The following is a 24801-nucleotide window of genomic DNA, read 5'->3' as shown; positions in this document are numbered from 1 at the left end:
TATCTCCAAGTCATGAATAAAGAGAGCAGAGTGGAATGACAAGGCTTTAAAACCCTGGCAATTCTGTGTTTCACTGGGACTCCCTCACAGTGTTTCCAGCCTCCTCCAATTTAGTAGAGGCTCCTTAAGAATCTTGTTCCTTGGAATGCCAATGAATTCCTTGGCATCTTTCTTAGGCAGTGGCGGGGGGAGCAGGGGAGATGTCCAGATTAAGTTTTAGGAGAACGTGAAAGGAGATACAAAGGAATGTTAAAATTAGTACAGGAAAACAACCAAAAATGGAGTCAGGAAGGCCTGTAGAGGGAACTCTAATGCCCTACCACTCTGGTCAATTACCCCCAACAGGTAGACATCAATTACAGCATCAGTTAATTACAGCTCAGTTACAGACCATAGCAGAAGAGAGTAGTTGCACTCTCAAACAGGAAGTGCAACTACTTTAATGCTCCAGCAAAAGAAAGGAAGATTTCCTTCTTGCCCAGCAACAAGCCCAGCCAATGGAAAATGCTGCAGCTTAGCCAATGAGAAGTTGTTGTCACCTGAACTTTTATTTTCCTCTAATGAACTTTCATTGTTTCCCTGCTGATATCTTCCTTTCCTTGTTCTGGTCTCCTTACCATAAGAGTCTTCCATGTTGTATAACACCTTGGAGTGTCTCTTTGCTTACCACAAGTGTTACTGCTTGATTTAGGAATCATTTAATAAAGCCCATTAGATCTTCAAATTTACTCAGCTGAATTTTGTTTTTTAACAGGAGCAAGAACAAAATAAAGAGCTGGGAGTGCTTAGATGCCTTCACTGCACGGCTAATGGTGTCAGGCTCATAGCCATTCCTATTAAACGCCTGGGTTCATTTTGCCAGCTTGAGGGGCATAAGAGAAGAACTCTGTCCTAATGGATTCGTCTGCCATGAGAGTAAGGGAGGAGGGACTAGGCTGGGGAAGATTCTGTAGAGAAAAGAAGAATTGGGAAAAAGTAGGAGGTGGGGGTGGTGTGATGGGTTTAAAGGACCATCCCTCCCTGGCCAGCGACTATTCTGTCTTACATGGGAGCCAGCCAAGGATGGGGGACATGAGGCTTCCAAAAAGATGGGGCTTTTCCTCATGTACATGGAATGATTCCTTTCTGAGGATCAGAGAATATTTTCTAGGAAGCAGTAGGTCATATTAGGATGAGTCAGGTTGGGGACCAAAGAGAGTGTCCAGAGGTCCATTTTCTGAAGTAAGTTGCAAATAAAGTTCCTGGTCTCCATGTCCTACTCTTTGAGACAGCAGAGGGACCTGCTCTAATCCACAGGTGACTCTTAACTTGATTGTACTTGCCCTAGGATGCTCTGGGTTAGCAGCAGTTCTCCCATAATAGCAATTCTCAAATATGTCAGGTCATGGAGTAGGTGATGTGTTCTACACTAGGGACTGTGGCTGAGGAGTGGTGATGGAGGGTACAGGGGAAAAGGAGCTGGTGAGACATTGGTTGGAATTTAGAGGAAAATTTCAGGGTGACTTGAAAATGATCTTAATGTTCTACAAAATAGTTTGACCTCCAAGCTAGTAATGGACTAAGAGTGAAAAGCCGCACAAGGATGCTCGTCACTGCTGGCCCCTTTATGTCCATTCTCTACCCATTTCTCTTGTCTTGGTGTGATGTACCAATCCCAGATGGCACCTGTCCCCTTTCTGTTTCCTGTATTCATCTCAATTCTCACTCCTGGTGCAATTACTCATAGCATGAGCCAGGCTACGATGCATAACAATATACCCTCACATTTCTATAATGCTTTTCAGTCTTTGAACTCCTTTTATACCCATGATGTCATTCGATGCACATGACACACTGTGAAGGAGGCAGTGTAGTGTCATGGTTAAGAACACAGATTCTGGAGGCAGGTTGCCTGGGTCCCCATCCTGTCTCTGCCCCTACAATTGGTGTGATTTTAGGCAAGTGCTTTCACTTCTTCTTCTTTAAAATAGGGATAATAACCAATTGTTTCACTTAATGTCATGAGGATTTAATGATTTAATCTTTGTAAAGTGCTTATAACAGGGCCTGGCATGTGGGAAGCTCAATTAGTGTTAGCTATTGTTATTGTTATTACTCCAGGTCAGTAAAAGTGGAAACTGAGACTCAGATGAGGTAAGTGATATACCTAGGTCTCAGAGCTAAAATCTGGCAAGGTTGGAGCTTGAACCCAGATCACCCGACTCTTAGTTCCACAACATGGTAATGCTGTATGACCAAACAAATCAATATTCTTTGCACAGACTGTTCACCTCCTGGTCTGGAAGTTCATGGGACTGGAAACCAGAGTTTCCTCTAGTACGTGCCAGGCACAGTGCTAGGAGATGGATGGTCTACAAGCCATTTGATTCTCACAACAGCCCTGAGAAGCAGGTATTTTTATCCCCTATTCTATAAGACTCCAAATTCAGAGGAGATGGGACTTGAATGTATCTGACTCCAGTTGCTCTTCTGGATGCAGAGAAGGGACCTCCAGTGTCCCGAACCTCTGAGAACTGCTCCGTGACTGCAGGTCCCTGCTGGTTGAGGCGCTGTCCACAGTGCTGAGGAGCCTCAGTAGGACCGGTGGGGCGAGGAGGTACCGCTGCTGCTCAGGACCAGCAGAGGGGTGTGTAGAGGGTTGTTCTCCGCACTCCCACCATCCTCAGACAAGGGGGCTCTCAGATTTCACTCCTCTCTCTGACCCCTAGAGGCACATAAATTAGCATGCTGTACAGGATAGGAGTCATCTCCTCTCTATTAATGCGTCTCTCCCTCTTTCCTGGGATTGGGGGGCACTGAGAATTTACAGATATAGCAGAGTGCGCAAGAGTGCACATACGTGCATGGGCATGTGGAGCTGCTGTGTGCCTGGGCGTTGGTGTGCATCTTGGCTGCATCTATATGTATCCCTGTGGTTCTGTACAGGGCCCGTGTATATGTGCGAAAGTGTGTGGGCGGGCAGGTCTGTATGTGGCGGCACAGCACCTGTCTGCGTAGGTGGTGTGAGAGTGTGTGTGTCCCGGGAGTGTGTGTGGTGTGGAGAGTGTGTAGGAGAGGGCTAACAACTGTGGTGTGTGTGTGGTGCTGGTGGTCCCGTAGTTGTGAGGAGTCAGTCTACTTTGCTTGGCTTCATCTTTACTCCTCCCTGAGCTGCACCACATGCAGCAGCACACACAGGTGCACACACACACACCACACACACACACACACCTGCAGTCTCAAGCCTATTCACACCTACTTCTTCCGTATCCACTGACATGTAAGTAACTCACCAGCATTAGGGTAAAGCACTCAAATGTGCATGCAAACAGTAACACATGTGCACACAAAACATGAGCACATGTATGTCCAAAGCTGTGACAGATCACACAGAAGCTGGCTCTCTGCTCCTCCTTCCTCTTTGCTATCTCTAACCTTCAGCTTCTCATCTTCTCTGAGAATCCCAATCTTTTGTCCCCTCTCTCCTCTCCCTTGGGAGTGGTTTTCCTTGACCTGGTGCTCTTGGTAGATCCATTTACTGGGCTTGGCCCCGGACACAGGAAGGAGGGTTATACACCGGCATGACTGCTTCTCCTCCCAGAAATGTGGATTTGTTCTCATTAATACCAATCCTGGTTACATGAGGCTCCTGCTGGTGCCACCTGCTGGTGGCTGTTACCTAGTGTCTGTAACAAGTGGGGGACTGGGGAGCTGGGTACCTGGGAGACAAGAATTAGGGGGAAGCCTAGGGAAACGTGGACACAGAGCTCCGGGTGAGTCTGAGGAAGGTGGATTTCATGTGGACAAGTCTCCTTGGGAAGTGACTTAGGTAAGAAGAGAAGAATGTTCTAGGGACATCCATGCTGAGAATTCTGGTGTGAGAAAGCAGGAGGACCCAGGTAAATATGAACTATGAGTTGGTGTGTGTTAGCCTTGTGATGCACGAGGATCTGGCACACACTTGCCCATATGAGCAGTTTAAGAGGATATGGACTCTGTAGATAAGTACAGATGTACATGCGACCTATGTGTGGTTATCTGAAGAGATTCTGCCTGTCAATGCATGCGCAAGAGTGCCCTGCATTTATGTGTGTGATTTTGCATATGTGTCTGAGTCCCTACAATGGGTGTGTGTGCAATGCATTGCTTGTGTGTGTGTTTGTGGAGAGACGTGGGTTTAGATGTACTAACATACCATATGATAAAAGCCTTGCCATTCTTATTATAGCAAACCCTCCAACTGAGAGGCAGGGCCCGAAGCTTGGGAAGTGCTAACACTTTCCTCTACACTGTGAATTCCTAATTGTCTCCTAAAAGTACTGCCTAATTTTCAGTTAATACTCACCCTTCTCCCCTTCTCTCCCTTTGTGCCCTTCTCTAAATATCCATAATTCATGGGGTACGGTTGGATTCTGGAATTCCACATATAGACATTTCCCAGCTACTGTCATCTTGGGGTCTAAAGGCAGCTAAACCATCCACTGACCTCATTCTTGTCTGCCAGGGGTAAACCATTTGCCTGGATGATGAATGGCAGACCATCCACTCTTCCCCCATCCCACCCCATGGTTTTTTGCAAGGCTCATGCCTCAAAGAACCTCCACAAAGGAACAGCAGTCTAGGGCAGAGAAAGGCCCCTTCTCCTCACAGCAAATGCTCTTTTCACACCAGCCTCCCTCTTGTTGGGATGTTGCAGGGGCTTCTTGGTGCCCTTCCATTAACCTTGGGAAGTTGCCAGGAGAGCAGCCGTCATGGCAGCCTGCCCCTTTGTCCCCCTTCTCTCCACATTCCTCCTTCTATCAGCTCATTGTCCTGAATTCCCTATGAGACTCTCTTTTCAGAGCCTCGACTGGCCTCCTCCCACAAAACCCTCGTGCCCTGGGCTTCCTGGGCAGCTGTGACCACCCCCAAGCCCACAGGCTTTTCCAAGTTGGTTTCCTAGAAAGGGAGTAGGGAGGGAGCTTAGCTTCTAAGCCCTCAGAAGTAAGGGCTCTGGATGAATTCTTTTCCTTTCCCAAATAGTTCCCATCACTGTTTATATATTTCTCCCATCCTACCTCCAGGAACATACACTTCTCAAGCATACACACCAGAATCTGCTGTACAGCTGGGCCTTCCAAGGTTGGGCTACCCTATCTCCTGCATGGATGAATCTTCACTATCTCCTGTTGCTCTCTAGTTTCTAACAACCTAGAAACAGATACTAGACGGCAAGCAAGGTGAGAGGTTCAGCACTGTCTTAGCCGGTGCCGGTGCCGTGGCAGCTACATCCTTTGGGGCATATAGAGGCCAGACTGCTCTCCTCTCTGGGCTTCTAGTGTACCTCCTGTGTACAGGGCCTCCTGAACACCTGCTGTGGACCAGCCACCATGCTAACCTTTAGCACACTGTTCTTCTGAGCAACCCCATTGGCTATTACCTGTAAGTTTTATGATGGCAAGCAGTGTCTGCATTGCTCATATTGCACCTAGTAGAGTGCTTGACTCACAATAGGTACTCAATCCATATTTGTGAATACCAGCTGCTCATTAAGTGGCTGGACATTCACAGAATTCCCAGTGAGGCTTAGGGAAGTTACACAACTTGCTTAAAGTTATACTGTTGGTGAGGAAAGGCAAGGATGGGACACAGCTTTTCTGATTCTGAGTCCAGTAATCTCTCCTTTATACCATATTTACCTTGTGTCCAGGAACCATGGAAACTTGTTGCTGTGCCACCCTCTGTCATGGATGTTTTTTCCAAGAATAAATCCAGTTCTGTCTCTAGGCATTCCATGCCACTCTGAAACCCAACAAGGGGAAGAACAGAGAGGAAGAGAGAGAGAGAAAATTGAGAAGATAGAGGAGGCAGTGAAAGAAGGATGAGGACAGGCACAAAGGGGCAGGGGGTGAGGAAAGGGGAGCAGCTGAGGAGGAGAGTCAGAGAGGAGGCAGCAGGGAGTAATGGCGACTGGAGACCTCTGGCTCGTGTCTGCTTCCCAGCCCCTCTCTTCCTGTTTCCTGCACCTGCTAGAGCGATGCTCATGCCAAGGTTCTGGGGAAGGGGTGGAGGGGGAAGCAATGGAATAAAGATGCATTAGTGTCTCCTAGCACTCTTGCACAAGGCCCTTTTGTGTGGGGGTTGAGGACTAAGTGTGGAGGGGCCCAAGAATGAGAGGTCCGGGGGTCAAATGTGTGCCAGAAATAGACTCCCCCCAGCCCTCCAGCTGCAGCTCCAGAGTCTATTCTCTTCTCTCATCCCAGCCTATCCATCTGTGGGTCCAAAGCAGAGGCACAGCCCCTTCCTACACCATTGCCTGGGCCTCTTGTCCCTCCCCATCCCCCGCCTCTTTGCCCTTTGGGGTGTTTTTTGTTTATTTTGTTTTTAAAGTGAGATATGTAAAGAGAGTGCTACAGAAAGTCAAACATGAAGTTTACTTTTTTTTCCAGCTGGGAAAGATTCTCCCTAAGCTAACATCATTGCCAATCTTCCTTTCTCTCTTTTTTTTCCTCGCCAAAGCCCTGGTACATAGTTGCGTAAGTTCTAAGTCCTTCTAGTTCTTCTATTTGAGCTGCCACCACAGCATGACTACTGACAGATGGGTGGTGTGGTCCCCACCTGGGAGTGGAACCTGGGCTGCTGAAGTTGAGCATGCTGAACTTTAACCACTAGGCCATCTGGGCTGGCTTTGCCCCTTGGTTTTATTTGAGCCAAGAGAGATGCTTTCTCTTCAGCCTTTTCTTCACCTCCCTCCTTCCCTCTCTAACTAACCCTACACTCACTCATGTTACTCCTATCCGCCTACTCCTCCTTCTCACCTTTCCTAGCTGACCTATTTCCTCATTTCCCCTAACACAGTCTCTGCTCTAAACATGAAGGCTTCTTCCTTGTGCCATTCCCCCTTGTTACCACTTCTGTGTGTTCATTCCTCACGAAGCTCCATTGAACGTGCACTACGCAGTAGGCCCTCGGGGTACTAGAGAGCAGAAACCTAGACAGAGCAGCTCTTTGCCCTCACGGGGTTATAGACCAGCAGTTTTCCTTGACTGTAATGCCTTGTTTTACCCTGTCTCTCCTTCTCATTTCTTTAAGATTTAGCTCCTCTTTCATTTCCGTCACTCAGCTCTTGCCCATCCCCACCATCTCCACCTTCTTGAGGCTCTATGGAAGTTCAAGACTGGGTCACCATCTGTCTCCAGGTTCCATGTTGACAAGTTTATTACATGTTACAAGTGTTTCCTTCCAACCAGATGCTGAGCTCCTGAGTAATAGGGATTGTGACTTGTCACTTTTGTGTCCTCCTCAATGCCTAGCACAGTGCTGACTGCAAATTGGTGTTCAGTGGCTGCTTGTTAATTGGAGAATTCCTTCTCCTGATGCTTCTTGAGCCTACGTCCTTGATCTCTCCATTTCTTGCATTCTAGCATGACCTAATCCTTGGCTGATTCCCCACATCTTCCTGATCCTTTGCTCACATCAACTTTTTTCCAATTTCAACGATGCCAGCTGCTCCAAGCCACAACTCCATGTGCCTCTACGGAAGCTTCCATACCATACTAGAATCTCTGGTCAATCAAGAGTCTTTGGGATAAGGCCAGGTCCGATCTTCCTCCAAAGTAATGTAACAGGGGCACAGCATTGGACTAATAGTTGAGACTGTTCGAGAGTCTGTGACAGAAACAGCACATAAGAACCTTCAGATTCCTTTCTCCTGCAGACGTTCATTCCTACTACCTTCTACAGATAGAGAAAGTATAATTCAGAAAAAAGAATGACCCAGATCCCCAACTTGCTAGGGTCAGGGCTGGGATGGTTTGGCAGAGCCCTGACTCCTAGCTGTCTTTCAGGCTTCTGAATGCCAGAGTGAGTAAGTGGGGGCCACTGATGCCCAGCTGTTCCAGCACCTCGCTGCTGAGGCCTTCAGCCCTGGGCAGGCAAGGGCATACTCAGGAAGGGCAGAGCTGCCCAGGAGTCCTGTGAATCATTTTCCATGACACAGCCCTTGGAAAGGTGAGGGGTTGCTGGAGACTGAACAGCATATTTCTCCTCACGAGGAGGACTGCCATTAGGGCATCGAGTCCTGTGGGAAAAACTTGATGAGAAGCAGAGAACCTCCCTTCTGCATTCTCAGATTAAGCCACAAAAACATGAAATATGTCTTTTCTGAGATTGTTTAGAGCTGGTCTGGAAAGCCAAGAAGAAAGAGGGGTTGTTATGGCTGAAAGGGCTATCTATCTGGTTTTCAGATAAACTTATCCTCAATCATGGATAGGTTTCTTCCCTGGGCAAGAATTTGTTCCCTTTTCAGCCAGATAAGAAATGAATATAGTCTGGCTAAAATTCCAGGAACTGGTTTCTGTATCAATTAATTTCTAAGTAAGATGCCACAACCCTGTCTTTAAGAACTCTGACTTAAGGCTCAGTTGAGGGAATTCTGCTCTGTAGATGTATGGGCAGGTTGTGGGAGCATAAGCTTGCACCTGCTCTCAGGTGTGCTGTATCTACCATATGCAATGATGGTTAGTGTACAGTTAAGGAATGTCCTACTGTCCCTCTGGAACAGGTGGGGTTCTGGTAGACCCACTTCCCATGCTTGGGGACTCATCTGGATGAGATACCTTAAAATGATCCTATCATGATTGGAACAGGTGTCTTAAGCCAGGAAGAACTGGATCTGTCTCTGGGCCACTCACTACCACCTAACCAATATGTGGCCTTCTGGGAAATTGCAACCAGGTAGGGGAACACTGGATATTCTGGGAAATTTGAATCATAATGAATTTAGAGTTTTAATAAGAAAAAGTCTTCAGGAATTTATTTTTGGAGAGGGCAAAGTGGATTGTTAGAATAGCTACTTGAGTCCATAAGAACAATTTACGTCCAAAGGCCACCTGCCCAAGGGACAAGCAGGGATGTGGGAGAGAAGGAAGCCAAGCAAGGTGCCTGCAAAGGTCTGTGAGCATTCTGAGCCTAGGTGGAAAATGCTTATGATAAGAAGGTTTGCGGATCCTATAAAGCTTTTCTCTACTTCTTTATCAGATCTTAAGATTAGATACTTATATTTCGGAAATCCAATTTCCTTTGTTTATTTTCTTCTCTCCTTCCAGTTCTTTTAAAACACGCTGACTGGTCTCTCGCGTATTAAGAGAAAACAAGGTGAAAGGATTTGCTTCACAAATGGGCTGGACTTTTATAAGGGTCAGGCTCACATCCCTGTGTGCCTGGGGCTGGCAGCAGCAGCATGAATTGAAGTGAGAAAATACTAAGATCTAGATACTGCTTGCAAACCCTTCCTTTCTAGAGATTTCCTCTAAAGTTCATTTTTGTCTTAATTTTGGAGGCTGTTTTCATGGAAGATTGTGTCACCCCCAAATGGCTGCAACATTACCTCCTATCCCACGACCTTTTAAAATGGGAGGTGGACACTGCTCCTATTGGGATGTAGGGATCTACATTCTCTGCCTTGGAATTGGGGAAGGGTTTTGAGTCTTGTGTAAGTGATGCTATACATCTTCCAAGGTTAGAACATAAAGGGTAATACATCTTCCACCTGGATCTACTGGGATTGCCAGCTCTTGGAACCCAGACCCCATGCTGTGAGGAAGCCCAAGCAGCCTGTGGAGAAGCCCGCATGGAGAAACTACAGCTTTGCCTCTGGCCCTGGCTAATAGCCAGCATCAACCTGCTCGCCCTGTGAGGGAGCCATCTTGAAAGTACAGCTTCCATCCCCGAGTTGGTCAGATACCATATGAGGTAGAAAAGAGCTGTCCTCACCAAGCCCTGCCCAAATTATAGATTTGTTAGCAAACAAATGACTCGTTGTTTTACGTTACTATATTTGAGGATGGTTTTTATATGGCAAGATAACTGATATAGTTCCCCAACTGCATAAACACTACTTATGTCTTTGGTGCTCATTTTGGATAAATTGCTTTGATTTAGAGCTGTCTTTCTTCCTCACAAGTAGCTCTCCCAAAAACTGTCCTAACCTAGATTCTACAAAGAGGTCTGGAGCCACTGAAGAAGGTAGGAGGCGACAGGTAAGTGAACTATTGTTTTTGAGTCCTACTTGCTCAGTGGATGAGGAGAGAGCAAGGATAGTCTCCTCTTCTAGACTTAAAGCTTCTGTTGGCTACCTTTCTCACTCTCCCACCAAGGGCCTTTGGGGTTGTGTAGGTAGGTGGCTAGATGTGTTTTTTCAGGGACTAACTGATAAGACTAGAATTTCGCATTTCAAAAAAGAAGAAGGAATGACATATACTCCCATACCCGATGTAAATACACTGCATTTATTAGTGACATCGATCACTAATCACGGACACTTTGGAGCTGCTCATAGGAGTGGCTCACATTCTTCTCTCGTGGCCCTCTTGGACAGCTGGGCTCCATGCTCACCCTGAATACTCCACTGGATGTGTCCATGCCAGGGAATGGGGTTGCCATCCTTTCTGGGTCCAGAGATTAGATATATGTCAAGAGGGAAAGATTTAATTAGTCTCATTTCTCACTGTGACCTGACAGTATATCTCTTTAGAGCTGATATGAAATAAACGTGAGAGATGTCTGAGATGATAATGCTAACTTTTCCCTTTGTGTCTCAACTTTCTTCCTTTTCCTCTCTGCCTTCACTCACTGTTCCTCTCCATTTCCAATAGACGTATCCAAAAGACGTTTAATCTTTTTAGATGGTTCCTTTGAAACTCTTCTCAACCCACCGCATGCTCTAAAGCTCTTTATATATATTTTTTCCTTCCAAACTGACAGTTTTAATTCCCTAGCAGAAACCACCACACTGAGGAGGACAAAGAAGATGGCCACCCCAAAAAAAAATCAGGATGGATGATGAGAGTGGCTCCATCCTTTCCCTTACCCTGAAGGCCACTATAAGAATGTTTCTCTGAGCACGGATGCTTCCCACTCCTCTGCCTTGTTTATAGAACTGGGGCTAGCCTTTGGGAATCCAGCATTTCTCTCTTGTCCAGTTAGCTCCTTAGGGGTTTTGGAAGGAGAAGAATCCTGTTATCACCAGTTCTGCAAATGGATCCCAGTAAGGCTTTATGGCCCTAGGGCCATGGGAAACTACGTGTACGTGTGAGCAGGTTTATGTTGAGGGTGGAGTTGTTCTTGGGCACGATTGCTGGGAATTAGAACATCAGTGGGGGCCTAGAGTTTCCAACTCACTTCATATCCCCAAGAAAGACATCTTGGCAAAGAAGGAGAACCTAAAGCAATGGCTTAGGGAGCTATATCCCCAGAATTATGCATATTGAGTATGTTTGCACAGCTGGAGTAGGTGGTTAGGGTAGGGGATTATTCAATCTTCAGATTACAGCCAGATGCTAAAACTTTACCAATGTATTTGCTACTCTGCTGGGGGTCCCAGGTTCCCATCTCCTGGCTGGCAATGACCTAAGTGGGCTGGGGTTTCAGGGAAGGCTGTTCCTCCAGAACTCCAGGCCACTTTTAATGCATGTTGTGTGTATATTTTCCCACAAGCAAGTCTCCTTCTTGTTCTTTTAAGAGCTTCATGTCCTAGAGCCACTGCGTTGTGGCCATTGAGAGCTTTGTGAGGGTGAAACTCCTGACTGTCCCTCACTCCCCTCTTTCTCCCTTCCTTGGCCAACATCCCATCCTAGAGAGCTGTGCCACCCTCACCACTGCTTTCACTCCTTGAAGGAACAAGTATCTTCACTGCAGCCTCAGAAGGCTTGCTGGTGTGAGGAGATTGTTCCTAGTAGATGTTTCCATGACGCTCATTTATTTCTTCTGCAAATGCAACTGTATTGGGGGAGGGGACGAGGAGAGGTTAGAGCAGAGAGATTGGGAAATACGCAACGTTCTAGTTGCCTCATCTATCTTCCTCTGTAGGAATAAGAAACCCACCTTTCCCTTTCCCTGGGTGTCTCCATCCCAAACCTCTAAACTGCTCTGCAAACCCATCTTGGCTTCCCGCTGCCGAGATGGGGCTAGGTTCCCAGTTAGGTGGGGAGGGAAGGAATCTTGTGCATGAGGAGAAAGCCGTTTTTAGGAGAAGGAAAAAAAAAAAAAAAAAAACCCCAACTTTTATTGCTCAAAGTTGAGATTTAGTAATGATGAGCAACGATGCCCTGCCCCGGGGGTGGCAGTCTGTGTGTACGTGTGTCCCAGAGGGGGTCGTGACACTGCCGCAGTTGAAAGTGCTGAGGAGTGCCAGTGACTCATTCTAAATCTTAGTGACTTGTGGAGGTCATTTTAGTCATCCCCCTGCCTTCAGGCTGCATGGAGCTTAACTTAATATCACGTTTGGGTGGGAGGGTGTGCGTTGCCCAGGGAAGAGTGTCCGTGAGTAGAAAGGAGTGGGGGTGGGGGAGATAGCGCGTGACCTCTTTGAAAAGATCTCCAGCGAAGGACGTTCCCTAGCTTTCCCAGGCTGCCCGTTCCTGGGTTTCCCCACCATTGAATTAGCATCGTCCTCCCGGGAACTGCTTTTTGCTGGATGGAAACCGGATGTTGGGTTCCCTGCGTGGGCGGGGGCGAGTTCCCTCAGACCTGTGCGGGGTAAATGAGACTCCCAGGGTCCCGTTGGCAAGCCCAAGAAGCCACCATTTCCTTCACCAGAAACTTGCCATGCAGTGTGAACATAGAACAGAAGAGAGGAGAGACGCTACAACGCCTTCTCCCTGGCAATGCGCATGATTCTGCGGCTCTGTGCTCGCCACACTTCAACGCACCTTGAAATGGGCTCGCCTCCTTCGCTCCACGACGGGCAGATATCAGAGCCAATCGGCCCCCAGGCTTGTGGACAGTGCCCAATGGGCGGGCGGCGGGGGCGGTCCCAGAGGCCCGGCCCGGCTAGGTTTCACCGTGGAGCTGGCTGCGCTCCGCCCGGGCTAGTAGTGCAGGTGCTGCTGCGCCGGGGCCGGGGAGGCTGCGCGCCGAGCCGAGCGGAGCCACGGAGGGATGGAGAGCCGGCAGCCTGGGCTGCAGGAGCACCGGCGCGGGGCTTAGGCGGGCGCGCGCGGGCGTGAGCAGGCGCTCGGGCGGGATAAGTGTGCGGGCGCAGGAGCACTTTGCGATAGGATGAGGCTCTTGGCTGGCGCGCGGTAGTACTATGATTTGGTATGTGGCCACTTTGATAGCAAGTGTGATCAGCACCCGAGGTCTTGCGGCTCAAGGTGAGTTGAAGTGCAGCGTTCCTCCTCTGCCCCTCCCCGGCGCTCTCAGCCCTTCCTCCTCGCCTCGGGCTCCCCGGCCCCGCCAAGCGCCGCGCCTTTCCGCGGGCGAGGCTCGGGCTCGGGCTCGAGCCAGGCGCGCTCCGGGGCACTGCCCGAGAGGGCCGGGGGTCGCGCGGGCTGGAGGGGCTAGGCGGGAAGGGGCCTGAGCCTTCAGGCTGCGGGGCACTCAGGAAAGGATGCTTTGGGATCCGGGTCGACTTCGCCTGCCGTCGGCCCTAGGGCTTCACACCCGCGTGCGGAGCCCGGTGTCCTTTGACGGAGCAGCCGCCTCCTTGAGCGCTGGGGAGTCTGTGGCTTTACTAACTCTGGCTACCGGGGAGTTTGCAGGTCCTTCGGGTAGGCTGCAGCACGCTTGAGCTCCGCGCAACGCCACCGCTCCGTGGGCGAGCCCTTGCAGTGAGGCGCGACCCAGAGCCTTGCGACTCTCGGCACCCACGGCTAAGGGACAGGGTTTCGGCATTGCAGGCACCCACCGCACCAGCTCGCGCCCCTTCTGAGCACACATCTTGTCACCTGGAGGTCGGATCCTCTTCGCAGGGCGGGTGCGCATGGAGCCCCAAGAGAGGAGAAGAGCTGGTTAAGGGCGGGGTGTCCCTCGGCGGGCTCCGAGGAGTGTGTGCCTTTGGCTAGCCCTGCCTGCGCCTCCGCCTGTCTTAGCCGCACCTGGGCCCCGGCCAGGCAAAAGTTCCCTGGGAGCGCGCCGCAGCTGGGCCGACCCTACGCCGCTCTCCCCGGCTGCGTGGCAGAGCTGGCTAGGGGCGAGGGCGGCGGAGGAGGGGGGTCCCCACTGCTGCATCTCGGAGCGGAGGGAGGTTTTTCTCTTTCTTTTTTAACCCGTCTGAGCTGAGAAGAGGCAAGAGGGAAGCCAGCGAGTTGAGTGATGCGTGCGTGAGCGCGCGGGCTTTTGCTTTGGTGACGGGCAAAGAGACCTACAAGCCTCTGGGTGGCACCCCCAGCTCTCAGCCCTTGTATGGAAGTAGGAGCGGAGTCTGGAGGGTGCCAGGACTCTGAGCTCACGGTTCTCAGCGCGCGGACACGACCCAGCTGCGGGCAAGTTCATAAAGCCGGGAGAGATGGCTGCGGGAGATGGCTCCGGTCGGTGGGTGGGAGTCAGCCAGGAGGACCCACCAGGGAGAGAACCCACTCCCAGCGGTCCAAGGGCAGAAGGGGTTGGCAGGAGACGCCTTTTACAGGGTCCTCTCATTACGCCTTGTCTAGGGGTGTGTAGGAGGAGGGGGAAGCGATTTTAGAAAGTTTCTGGAATTGTCTGTGTCTCCCATGCTATTTGAGGGGTCTGAAAACTGAACCAGAGGAGCGCGAAGGGAAGGGTGATTTTGTTAAATGGTGTGTTGGTGACTTGGATGGTTTTAAAGCTCTCCATTTGTCAGGCGGGAAAGCTGAGGCCAGGGCGACTGCAGGAGCTTATGGAGTGGGGATGCCTGTGAGGTGGGCCGAGCGGTGTGGAGAATCTGTCTCCAGCCTCAGCCTCCTCCGTTCCCCCGATTTCCCTGTAGTCTTCCAATGCCCTCATCTTCCTCCCCTCCACTTTTTGGTATGTTCCTGCTGTGGGACTGTCGCCGAAAGCACAAAAGGATGTGCTGGTATCTTTGAATAAAAAAAGCACTGAAGGGAGTCTCTGAAATAGCCTCCAAACCTGAGAAGTCAAGGTGAGGGGAATGGAAAATTTTTGCAAGTTTAAGCACAGAATAAAGGACAGTGGATTTATCTTGCAGCAACACACAGAATGACCAGACAGAAGGAAGGACTTCCCAACACTGCAGGTTGTTGGACATGAAGGTTATGCCTCTTTCTGGGTGTGGAGAGGTCCTTTTGTCTGGGATGGCTTGATGTGCACCCCTGCCTGCCACGGCTTGTTGGTCTTGGGATCTTTGTAGCCTAAAGAGGATCTGTGTGTGGTGGTTAAGGACCCAGGACTAGAGTCAGAAGGCCTGGATTCAAATTCTGGCTCTACCACTTGTGGGCTCTGTGACCTTGGGCAAATTGCTCAACCTGTCTAAATGTCAGTTGTGTCAATGGAAATTGGGGTTAACAGTAGGAGCTTGTAGGGTTTTGTTTGTGAACATTGTTGCTATAAAGAAATGAATGACCACCTGTTATATAGTAAGTGCTCAATAAATGTTAACATTATTATTTTTATTACTGTAATTTGAATATCTGTGGGGTTCCAAGCCCCTTCTCAATTTCTTTTCCTTGGGCCATTCAAGGTATTGGTAGCTGGGAGTGTCTTGGGGGGAAGTTCAGAAGGCTGACTGTCAGGAACCAAGTACATTTCACGACTGACCTTGACTGGGGAGAACCTCTTGTTTCTCTGCATCCCAGGGAGATGTGAGGAAGGCATGCATGCTGCTTGGAAGTCCTTTGGAAGATCTGCAAAACTGGAGTTGTGTCAGTGGCCAGAGGCTTGTGGGAAGAATGCAGGGAGCCCGGGAGCCCAGCGCTCCTAGCATCACAGCATCTACAGCATCTGGAGGGAGGGAGAGGGGGCCTGTGTGGCAGGCGCCTGCTTGCGTGAGAAACAGCAGCCAGTGTTCAAATGCTGGCTCTGTGTGAGAGCTCAGCTGTTCTCCGACTGGCAGAGGCGACTTCCTGGGAGATTCCTCAGGGGCGGAGAATTTGAGATGCCACTCTTAGGGTTTGGCTGATGTAGGGGCTGCTCCGGCAGAGGGCTGAAAGGGGACAGACCCCCTCAGGCAGTGTCAGGTTGGGACAGAGGTAGGCATAGACTCTCCCTTTTGACTTTAATCCTATGTGTCTGGGAGGTGGGTGAGGACAGTGGAGAGGTTGGGGAGGGTATGCAGAAGAGAGGCATCTGGAGCCTGGAAGGTGGTGAGTGGCCTGTCGCCATCCCAGACGTTTCCTGAGCAAGCTTTGGGGAAGATCCTGGGCCATACTTGGCTGAGTCTGGGCCTCTGACAGGGGAGGGAAGTCTGGGCCTTCATTCCCAAGGCTGCCTCCTCCTGTCTGTTACAGATTCTCTGCGTGGATCATCCCTGACTGCAGAGTCCCCAAATAAAGTGGGGTTCTGACTCAGATCCTGCTGATAGCTGGACCAGTATCTACCCTTTGCCTGGCCTTGTCCCTCCCTTCTTCCTTTTGGCATTAAAGGTTGCAGGGAGGAGGTTTAGGCCTGGAAGCTGCCAGCAGGACCTCGTGGGCAGCCCATCAGCTGAAAAGGACTTAGCTCAGGAAGTGGCCAAGTGATGTGTGTATGCATGTCCCCAGCACACACCGCTGGAGGCAGGGGTGTGTCTGGCAGCATGTACCCTGGGAGAAGCTGAGGGAGGGGATGTGTCAGAGGGGCATGGCAGAGGGACAGTGGGAAGAATCAGCTTTCAGCTGCTGCCTGAGGCCCCACACGTGCTAGACTTGGAGTTGTCAGTCCCAGAGCTGGTGGTTTCGTGTCTGTGGCTCTGAGACAGAAAGCTGGAATCTGGTTATGCAAGGAGCAGAGGCTGCCTCGTGGGGAGATGCAGGAGCCCAGCATCTATGCCTCCACCTCTTTCGCGGCCCTGGCACTGGCTCTGCTGGTGCCTGCTTTTTCTCTCTCCCCTCTGCCCACCCCAGCCAGCGTGCTGCCCTGCTACCGCTCTCTTTGCTCCCTTGGACCTCTCTTTCTCAGGCCTGCCTCACGTGGCCTTCCTGTGTGCTGCGCTGAGGGAGTAAGGACAGGGACAGAAGCCCCAAGGGGGGCAAGGCCTGAGAGTCAGTGCCCTTCTCTTCTCTATGAAAGTCCCCTCCCTCTCCTACACACATGTGGCCTCCTCGGCTGGGGCCTGGGCTCAGGGGAGCAGTGTTCTTTGGTCTGCTCCCTGGGATGGGTTAAACAGCTGGCAAAGAGTGGATCTGAATTGTGCAGAGAGAGGTGGTGGGTGCACGCTGTCTGGAGGTGTGTGCACACGCCTGTATGTGTGCACATGTGTTTGTGCGTGCACATGTAGAATGCAGCATGACAGGGCACAGTTAGTGTCCAGGCACAAGAAAGGGGTCCCTCCCGTCTGAGTGCCATGGGTGGCAGGAAGACCAGACTCAGAGGTGACGCCTTGCTTTCCTCATCCCCCTACTCTACACCTGAGCCTAGGCAACCCAGAAGTCCCAAAGTTGGAGGCTCAGCCCAGGGGCTGGATTGAAGGATGTCTGAGGTCCTGAGAGAAAGCTTAACTGGGGGGGACAAATCCAGGCAGAGCTCCCAGGGACACAGAAAGGAATCAGTCTTGCCAAGGTGGGCTCTGGCTTCAGGAGCCCGTTAGCCCAGCACACTCAGGAGTGAAGGGGCTGAGTCCCTGGGGAGATTGGAGAGGGTGCTGGGGTTGCAGAGAGGCGGCTTGTAGCCTGGCCCCCTCAGGGGCACTGCCCACGGGTACAAGCCCCATCTGCCCGAGGCAGCTGACCTATTTTTCTTAGGAATCTTCTGGCTTTTGTGTTCTCTCTCGCGTGAATAAGCAGGAGACTGGTGAGCAGAGATGGGGCCTCCATAAGGGTTTTGGAGGACAGTTCCACGTGGGCCAAGGCTTTGAGGAGATCCCAGCCAGCCTAACTGTCCTTCTGAGAAGAAAGGGTAGGGATAGTGCCCGCAGCCTGTGCTTCTAGCCCCTGCTCCCCCACCCCCTTACCTCCCTTCTGGTGACAGGCACCACTGAGACGGTCTGTGGCAGACAGCTTGCACAGCAGCTCATCTACACAAAGTCTACGAGATGAGCCACTGTCCTCATTTTCTGGCTTCAGAGTAGGGAATGCTGACGCTTTGCTGTGGGTAAACACGGGGCTTTAATTTCCCACTTACTTGTCTAGTGACCTGGCCCCTTATCTGAGGAATGTGGCCTGGTGGTGCCGGCTCGTGTGTACTTGGCCACATGGCCATGAGCGTGAGGGCAGGGTGCAGGCCTCTGCCCAGGTGGTGGGGAGGAGGTGGGATGGGGTGTGGCTTTGCCTTTCTGCTGAGGAGCCATTAAAGGAGCAGAGCGGAGGTTGAATTACTGACTGCTTCCTGTCAGTGGCTCCTGGGGAAAGGGCTTTTGGAAATACAATCCAGCCAAGAGCAAATTAAGGTTGCTAATAGCATCGCTGCCTCATGGGCTGCTAAGGGGAGCCCAGCCGGGATGGTGAGGGAGGAGAGGTACCCACAGGAGGAAGGAGGCTTGTGTTTCTGCCCCTTCCTCCCCAAAGGCTTGCTGTTCAGAAGATGGGAAGCTTCCTGGCCAGGGCAAGTCTGGGCTCGCCTGACCTCTGACTTCGGACGCTGAGAGGTTTGATGCAGAGTGGGGGCTGGAGCTCTGTGAGGACAGTGATGGGGAGACCGTAGAAGCTGGGGACTTCTCTGAGGACCTGCCTGGGCTGCATGTGGGGGTCCTTGCTGGAGGCAGAATGATGTCCAGATGACCTCCAGCCCACCTGCCTTCTGGAGATGAGAACAAGGACACAGTCTGATGTTTTGGACTCAGGCCTCTTCTCCATCTCACAGTTTAGAGTGCTTTTAGCATTGCTTTGGGCCATGGGGAGTCTGTCCTCTGCTTTCCTCCTGCCACCCTTCTGGGTGTGCACCTCCGTGGGAGGCTCCCGGGGAGCCTGAGTTGCCGGCTTCCTGGAATCTCCTGGAGCCTCCTGGCTTGTCAGGGAGGAGAGATTGGGGGACTATTGGGGGCTGTGCCTTTTTTGGACTCAGCAGGGATTATTTTTAGGCTGGCAGATGGAGGTGGCGGTGGCTGTCGCTGGTATTATTAGACAACAGGCCTGTGGTTTGGGAGTCTGGTGCCCAGAGGAGGAGGGGGCGGGGGGAGGAGGAAGAGAAAGCTCCAGTAAGGACTTGTATTTATGAGCTATGGAGGCTGGTGCTCACCCCGTGGTCTTCCCCTTACCACAGCCGCCGCCAGACCCAGCCAGAAGCTCCTGGGTCTCGTGCAGAGTGACACTGCTCAGCCCAGAGCCAGCCAGAGATGGCCAGCTGCCTTCTGAGACAGGCCTGCCCGGTCATCCTTCTCTAGTCCTGGGCTGCAGGGGTCTGGCTGTCAGAAGCTGTGCAGAGCATGCAGTGGGAGGGGCTGACCTCTGACTCAGAAGAAAATGGGGCTGTTTCTGGGAGCAGTTGGGGAAAGGCCTTGGTGCCTGGGCCTGTGGCCAGCAGAGTGGTGTGAATGACTATGGGCACCTGGAGCCTGACTCCCCCATCTGCTCCCTGAGTGACTTGGCTGAGACAGATAGCCTCCCAGTTTGCTCTCTTGTGAAATGGGGATGGTTGTACCTCTGGCAGGTGGGCATTTTGGGCACAAATGGAGTTCGTGTCACACGCCCAGCACCAAGCCTGGAGTGCAGTAGGTCTTTAGAGGAAGTGAGCTTTGCCAGCAGCTGCAGCTCTGCCTGCCCTGGCACCTAGGCCTCCTCTGGTATTTAGAGTGTTTCCATGCTGCTGTGCCCTGGCGGAAGAGCTGCAGGTTGTGAGTGTCAGGCACGGGGGCTGTGCCAGGCCCTGGATGCCTCCTGTTCTTGCCCACAGGGGATCTAATGGGCCACCTGCTGGGACCACCTGGCCCAGAGAGCAGGAAGTTTGTACCCTCTGGGCTTCCCAAAAGGTCAGCCAGACCACAGGCGCACCTCAAGCCCCTGTGCTCTCCTGTTTCTCCTCCCTACTGTGGGTGAAACCGCCCAAAGTGGGCTGGGCAGAGCCCCAAGATGCAGGTTTGCTGGGCTCAGGTACTGCTGCTCCTGCCTTCTCTACAATGGCGTGTGAGGTCCTGGGCACCTCCTGGCCTCCTGCTGTCCTCACCGTTGCTGATGCCATATTCCCTCTGAGGGTACAGCCTCATCCCTTTGGGCTACTGTGATGGGGGAGGGTCTGAGGGCCTCTCGCCCTCTTGCAGCCACTCCCCACCTCTGGTCAATATCCATCCTTGTCTTCCCCTCCCCCTCCCTACCTGCAGAACCAGTGGGCCTTTGCTCCCGCCAGCCCTGCTGGGGAGAAGCCCACCTGCTCCCTGAAGGAACAGCCTCAGCTCTGTCCCCCTCCTGGTTCTGGGTCCTTTGAAGGCCTGTGTTTCTGTGTCTCAGTGGCTGAATCCTCTGTACCCTTGAGTTCTCCCTCTTGCCCTAGGCTGGACTCTGCCTGTGTCCAGTTTGCATTATGCCCATCTTGGTGTCTCTCTCCTTCCTTGCTTCTTGAATCTCTTTTACTCCTTGATTGGGTCTGGTGTCCTCCAAGGTTTGAGTTTCTCCCTCTCCTCCATCAAGCCCCTCTTCCCTCTCTACTGCCAGTCTAGTTACTTTCTTTTTTGCTTTGAGCCTTTCTGGAGAAAGTGTTTTATTAGACATGCTTTGGCTCAGAAAGGATCAGGCGTAGGGAGAAGTGCTTGTGGGTGATGGAGTGAGAGAACACGCTGTGTGTGTTTGTGTGTGTGTGTGTGCGTGCGTGTGTGGTGAAGAGATGAGGAAAGCTCATAAATATTTTCCAGTTCGGAGCCAGGAGGCTTGGCCTGAGTGGTGGGCGGGGCTCCCAGCCCTCTGCCTTCTTCTGGGGAAGCTCCGGCTCTTTTTGCCTTGCTTATCTTCTCTGAGATGCCTGTCTCCCTGTGTCCTCTCTCCAGCTGCTCCTCCCTGATGGAAAAGGTCCTTGAGAAGAGATGCAGGCTGGGGCAGAATGTCTTGGGGTGGGCCTTGGGTTGGGTGCTCAGCCCTGAGCCCAGGGGCAGGCTGGGGGTAGGGGTGGAAACCTGGAGCCAGCGCCAGTGATGGGGGAAGTGTGAAAGAGGCTGCCTCATTGCCATGCAGTGAGAGTGAGGGAGTGCTAGGTGTAAATGAGCAGCCAGCACTGTGGGAACCCATGTCAGAGCGACTGCCTCCTGGCATTGCCCCCTAGAGCTCTCAACCCCAGCAGCCAGAGCGCTTCAGAGCCGAGCTTCACTGTTAGAGGTGGGCAGCCGCCATTTCCCACCCCTTTTCCTCCTGCCCTAGGCTCTGGGGCCAGAGCCCTGGGAAGGAGCCCCCTTCTATGGACAACCTCTGTCCCCTGTCGTGTAACCCGTCCCTGGGAATAGCTCCGTCCTCTTCCCCCAGGCTCCTGTATGTCTCCTTTTCTCCTCCAAGGCCTGTGCTGCACACATATGCACACGCACAGACACATACACTCTCAGTGCACAATCTGCATGTACTCACACACGTCCTTCTATCAAGAGCTGTTCTCACACACACATTGCATACGTGCACACACACGTTGCTTCCCCTGCTCACTCATGGTGCCTGGTTTATCCATTCCTTCTGGGTCCAGGACCAGCCTTTGTGCTCCTGGATGCCGGGAGGCAGGTTCTGTCCCTATCTGGGTGCCCGTGGGGTTGTGGGGGAGGCTCCTGCAGCAGCTGGGCCCGCTCCGTATTTCCCTGAGGGGCTGGAATTCAAACTTAGCCTGAAGCAAGGTTGGGGGCGGGGGACTGGGAAACCTGCTGGGGCTGCAGGCAGGTGAGTGCAACGCGCTGCTCTGCTCCAAAAATACTCCGAGATCTTAGCTCTTCCTCTAGAAAACAGTGATGTCACCGGTAGCCAATCAGCTTCTGGAAAGGTTGCCTCCTCCTCCTTCCGCAACTTATGGGGAGGAGAGGGAGAGGGGGAGGGGCAGGAGAGAAGGAGAGGAGGAGAGATGCAGAGACACACAGACAACAGACAGACAGATGGAGAAAGAAGTGAACACAAGCGCTCAGTCTGGCAGAGAAAGAGGTACACACAGAAAGGCAGGCAGACAAACCCCTTCCTCTTGCACAGCGGACAGAGATCCATGTGTCCCCCAACACACGCACATGCACACACGTGTGCACACACACATGCACAGGCATGCACACTGAGAGAGACACAGAGACAGGCAAGTAGACAGGATCCCCACATAGAGTGGGAGCTAGAAAAAAAAGAGACAGAGACACAGAGACTTGAAGAGAGACAGGCACAGAGAGACAGAGACATGGAGGAGCAGGAGAGATAGAGACATACAGGAGAGAGAGAGAGAGAGAGAGACAGAGAACCAGAGAGAGACAGAGAGACAAGGCACAGAGACATGAAGGAGAGACAGAGACAAGAGGAGACAGGCGGGGGCACACAGAGGTGGGAGGCCTGTAAGATTTAGATCCAGAGGCACCTGACAGACTGGCCACAGACAGGCAGGGACTGCTCTCGGGCGTCCTCTCCCTGGTGTGGTGGGAGGGCTTTGGGCCTCACTGAGCAGCCGCTGTCCTCGGTGCTGCCTGGAGGGCCCGGCAGGGATGGAATGGGAGGCTGTGGGGCTGGGGAAAGCTGTGATCCAGCCTGGGGGTGTGTGGGCTAGTGAGACTTCCCCAGCTGTCCTTTTCACTCGGAAGGAAGCTGGACAAGGTGACTTTGTGGGCACGGGCCTGGTGTGCGGGTGAGGAGGGTCAGGCTGGAGGTGGGTCTGTACATCCTCACGTAGGGGCTCAGGAGCGGGCTGCTGAGGCATGTAAAACCGTGCCTGGGTTAACCTCTCTACTGTCCTCCAGTTTGGAGTTGGATCTCTCATGCCATGTCCCCCTCCCCTGCCAGGAGGATGGGTACACCCTATCGAGTCACATGCTTTGTCCTCCTCCTTAGCTGGCTGAGGTTGGCAGTGCCAGGGTCCCCCTCCTTTGTCCCCAGCATCCTTCTCTCCCAATGACAATGTCTGAGTCTTCTCAGTCCAATAGGTTTGGGGCTTGGAAATGGGAGGGCTGGAGGCCCCCCCTTCCCCCCTCCTCCCCATGGAAGATGAATTGGGAGGAGGGGCCTGGAGAGGCCAGCTCAGGCCTGTGGGCTTTCCCTCTGGTGTTGCCCTGAGCAGTCTCTGCTCTGCTTGTTAGGGATTCCCCTGCTCCTGCGTGGAGTGCTCTTGCTGTATGCTGGAACAGCGGGCTGAGCTGGGGGCGGGGTGTAGGAGGATGGCTGGCTCTGCGGTTCCCGCCAGGCTCTGATGGAAGCTCTGCTGCAGGGAGACATTCCATTTTACCCTCGGCTGCTGCAGGCCCAGGCTGTGGTCTCCTCAGAGGCGCTGAGGCCCCTCTACCTTCTCGGGGGCCAGACTCCTTAGGCTTTAGGGGGGTGTTAAAGGGGGAGGGCATGGTTGTGGCTCTGCTCTTTGGCACTGCGGAGGGAAGGTTGGCTTGTGGGGCTGAAGAGAACTGCGTCCCTCTTCTTCTCCTCTGTCCTCCTCTCCCTCAGGTTCCTGGGTACTGGGCCCCAGGGCCATGGGAGGGGGGGCAGGGTTGGTGGGTTCACAGATGACCCTCTGGGGAGTGGGTGAGGTCCTCTTCAGCAGGAGGGCTCGAGGGCAGCTGGCCTGGTGGAGGGGAGGGGGGTGCGGAGGTCCTTGGACGTGGGCAGAGGCCGCCTCTGGGCTGCTGGGGCAGGATCTCCTTATCATCTCCTTTTCTGAGTCCCGTTTGCTGTCCCATTAGGTGCCCACGGCCTGCGAGAGGAGCCCGAGTTTGTGACTGCGAGAGCTGGCGAGAGTGTGGTCCTGCGATGCGACGTGATCCACCCGGTGACGGGACAGCCCCCACCCTATGTTGTAGAGTGGTTCAAGTTTGGGGTGCCCATCCCTATCTTCATCAAGTTTGGCTACTACCCCCCGCATGTGGACCCTGAGTATGCAGGTAAGTCTGGGCTGCAGGGTGCCCCCCCCCTGCGCTTCGTTTCCCTCCTTGGTTTTAGTGTGGCTGCCCCTTCCAGCCCGGGGCCTCCGGGCTCTCACTGGTTGCTGGTCATGGTCAGGGTTCCTCCTACCTTTATCTCTGTTGCCTCTTATCTTTTCTGACTGGTCTGTTATCTCTGTTTTCCACAGTCTCTGCCTCTTTCCTTCCATCCTTTGGACCCCGTAGGTTTTAATTAAGTGGTGGGGAGGAGAGGGAAGAGGAGGCGATGCAGACAAGAATCCCTCCTAAACAGTGCAGCCCAGGGTGCACAGGGGCAGAGGCAGGAGTGAGAGGCAGCCTGGAGCCTGGCTGTGGGAGAGCAGGGCTGGGCAGGATGGCAGCTCCGGGCAGGAGGAAGCAGAGTCACAGCCCTGCAGGCTTTGCTCTGTCTGCCTTTGCCCACGCCCTCTCTTTGGCTCTGGAGCTGGGGCCTCATCTGGGCCCTAAGTGTCAGTGAGTGTCAGCCAGGCTGCACTTCCATGCTACTCCAGCCCCCTCCTCCTGGCCGCTGGGTATCCTCTGCAATTACTCCTGCCAGCAGAGGCCTCATTGTAAGTCCCTGTCAGCGCCTGCCCACCGGTCTGCCAGGGAGGAGGGTGTGGGGTGTGTATGCGAGTACATGTGTACGAGTGTGTGTGCACGCGTGCGTGCATATGTGTGTGTGTGTGTGTGTTGGGGTTTAAAGCACCAGAGGAAGCCGGCAGGACCCTGCTTTTATCTTTGCTTCTGGCTTCTGAGGTCTGAATTGCCTTTCTCTCAGAAAGCATCCATTTCTGTCTCTCTCTCTCTCCCTCTCCCTGTCTCCCTCTCCCTCTCTCTCCCTCTCTCCCCTCTCCCTGTTTTCCTCTCCCTCTCTCCCTCTTACTCCCTCCCTCTCCCTCTCTCTCTCCTTCTCCCTCCCTCTCCCTCCCTCCCTCTTTCTCCCTCTCCCTCCCTCTCCCTATCTCTCTCTCTCTCTC

The 24801-nt window shown here is 52.7% G+C and overlaps 1 protein-coding gene across 3 annotated transcripts in view; it reads left to right on the top strand.

Annotated features, from left to right (window-relative positions):
* The first annotated feature begins 12869 nt into the window (after nt 1-12869).
* Nucleotides 12870-24801, top strand: part of IGSF9B (immunoglobulin superfamily member 9B) — a 59416-nt gene continuing 47484 nt past the window's right edge. For all 3 annotated transcript variants that reach the window (XM_046638127.1, XM_046638128.1, XM_046638129.1), the window contains exons 1-2: nt 12870-13112; nt 23606-23803. In XM_046638127.1, the coding sequence (XP_046494083.1) occupies nt 13049-13112; nt 23606-23803 (262 nt within the window). In that variant the 5' untranslated portion in view covers nt 12870-13048. The remainder of the gene's footprint in view (nt 13113-23605; nt 23804-24801) is intronic.

The sequence above is a fragment of the Equus quagga genome, chromosome 14 (assembly GCF_021613505.1).
Source record: "Equus quagga isolate Etosha38 chromosome 14, UCLA_HA_Equagga_1.0, whole genome shotgun sequence".
Classification (NCBI taxonomy): Eukaryota; Metazoa; Chordata; class Mammalia; order Perissodactyla; family Equidae; genus Equus; species Equus quagga.
The sequence above is the reverse complement of the archived record's forward strand: the minus strand, read 5'-3'. Positions and strand labels throughout refer to the sequence as shown.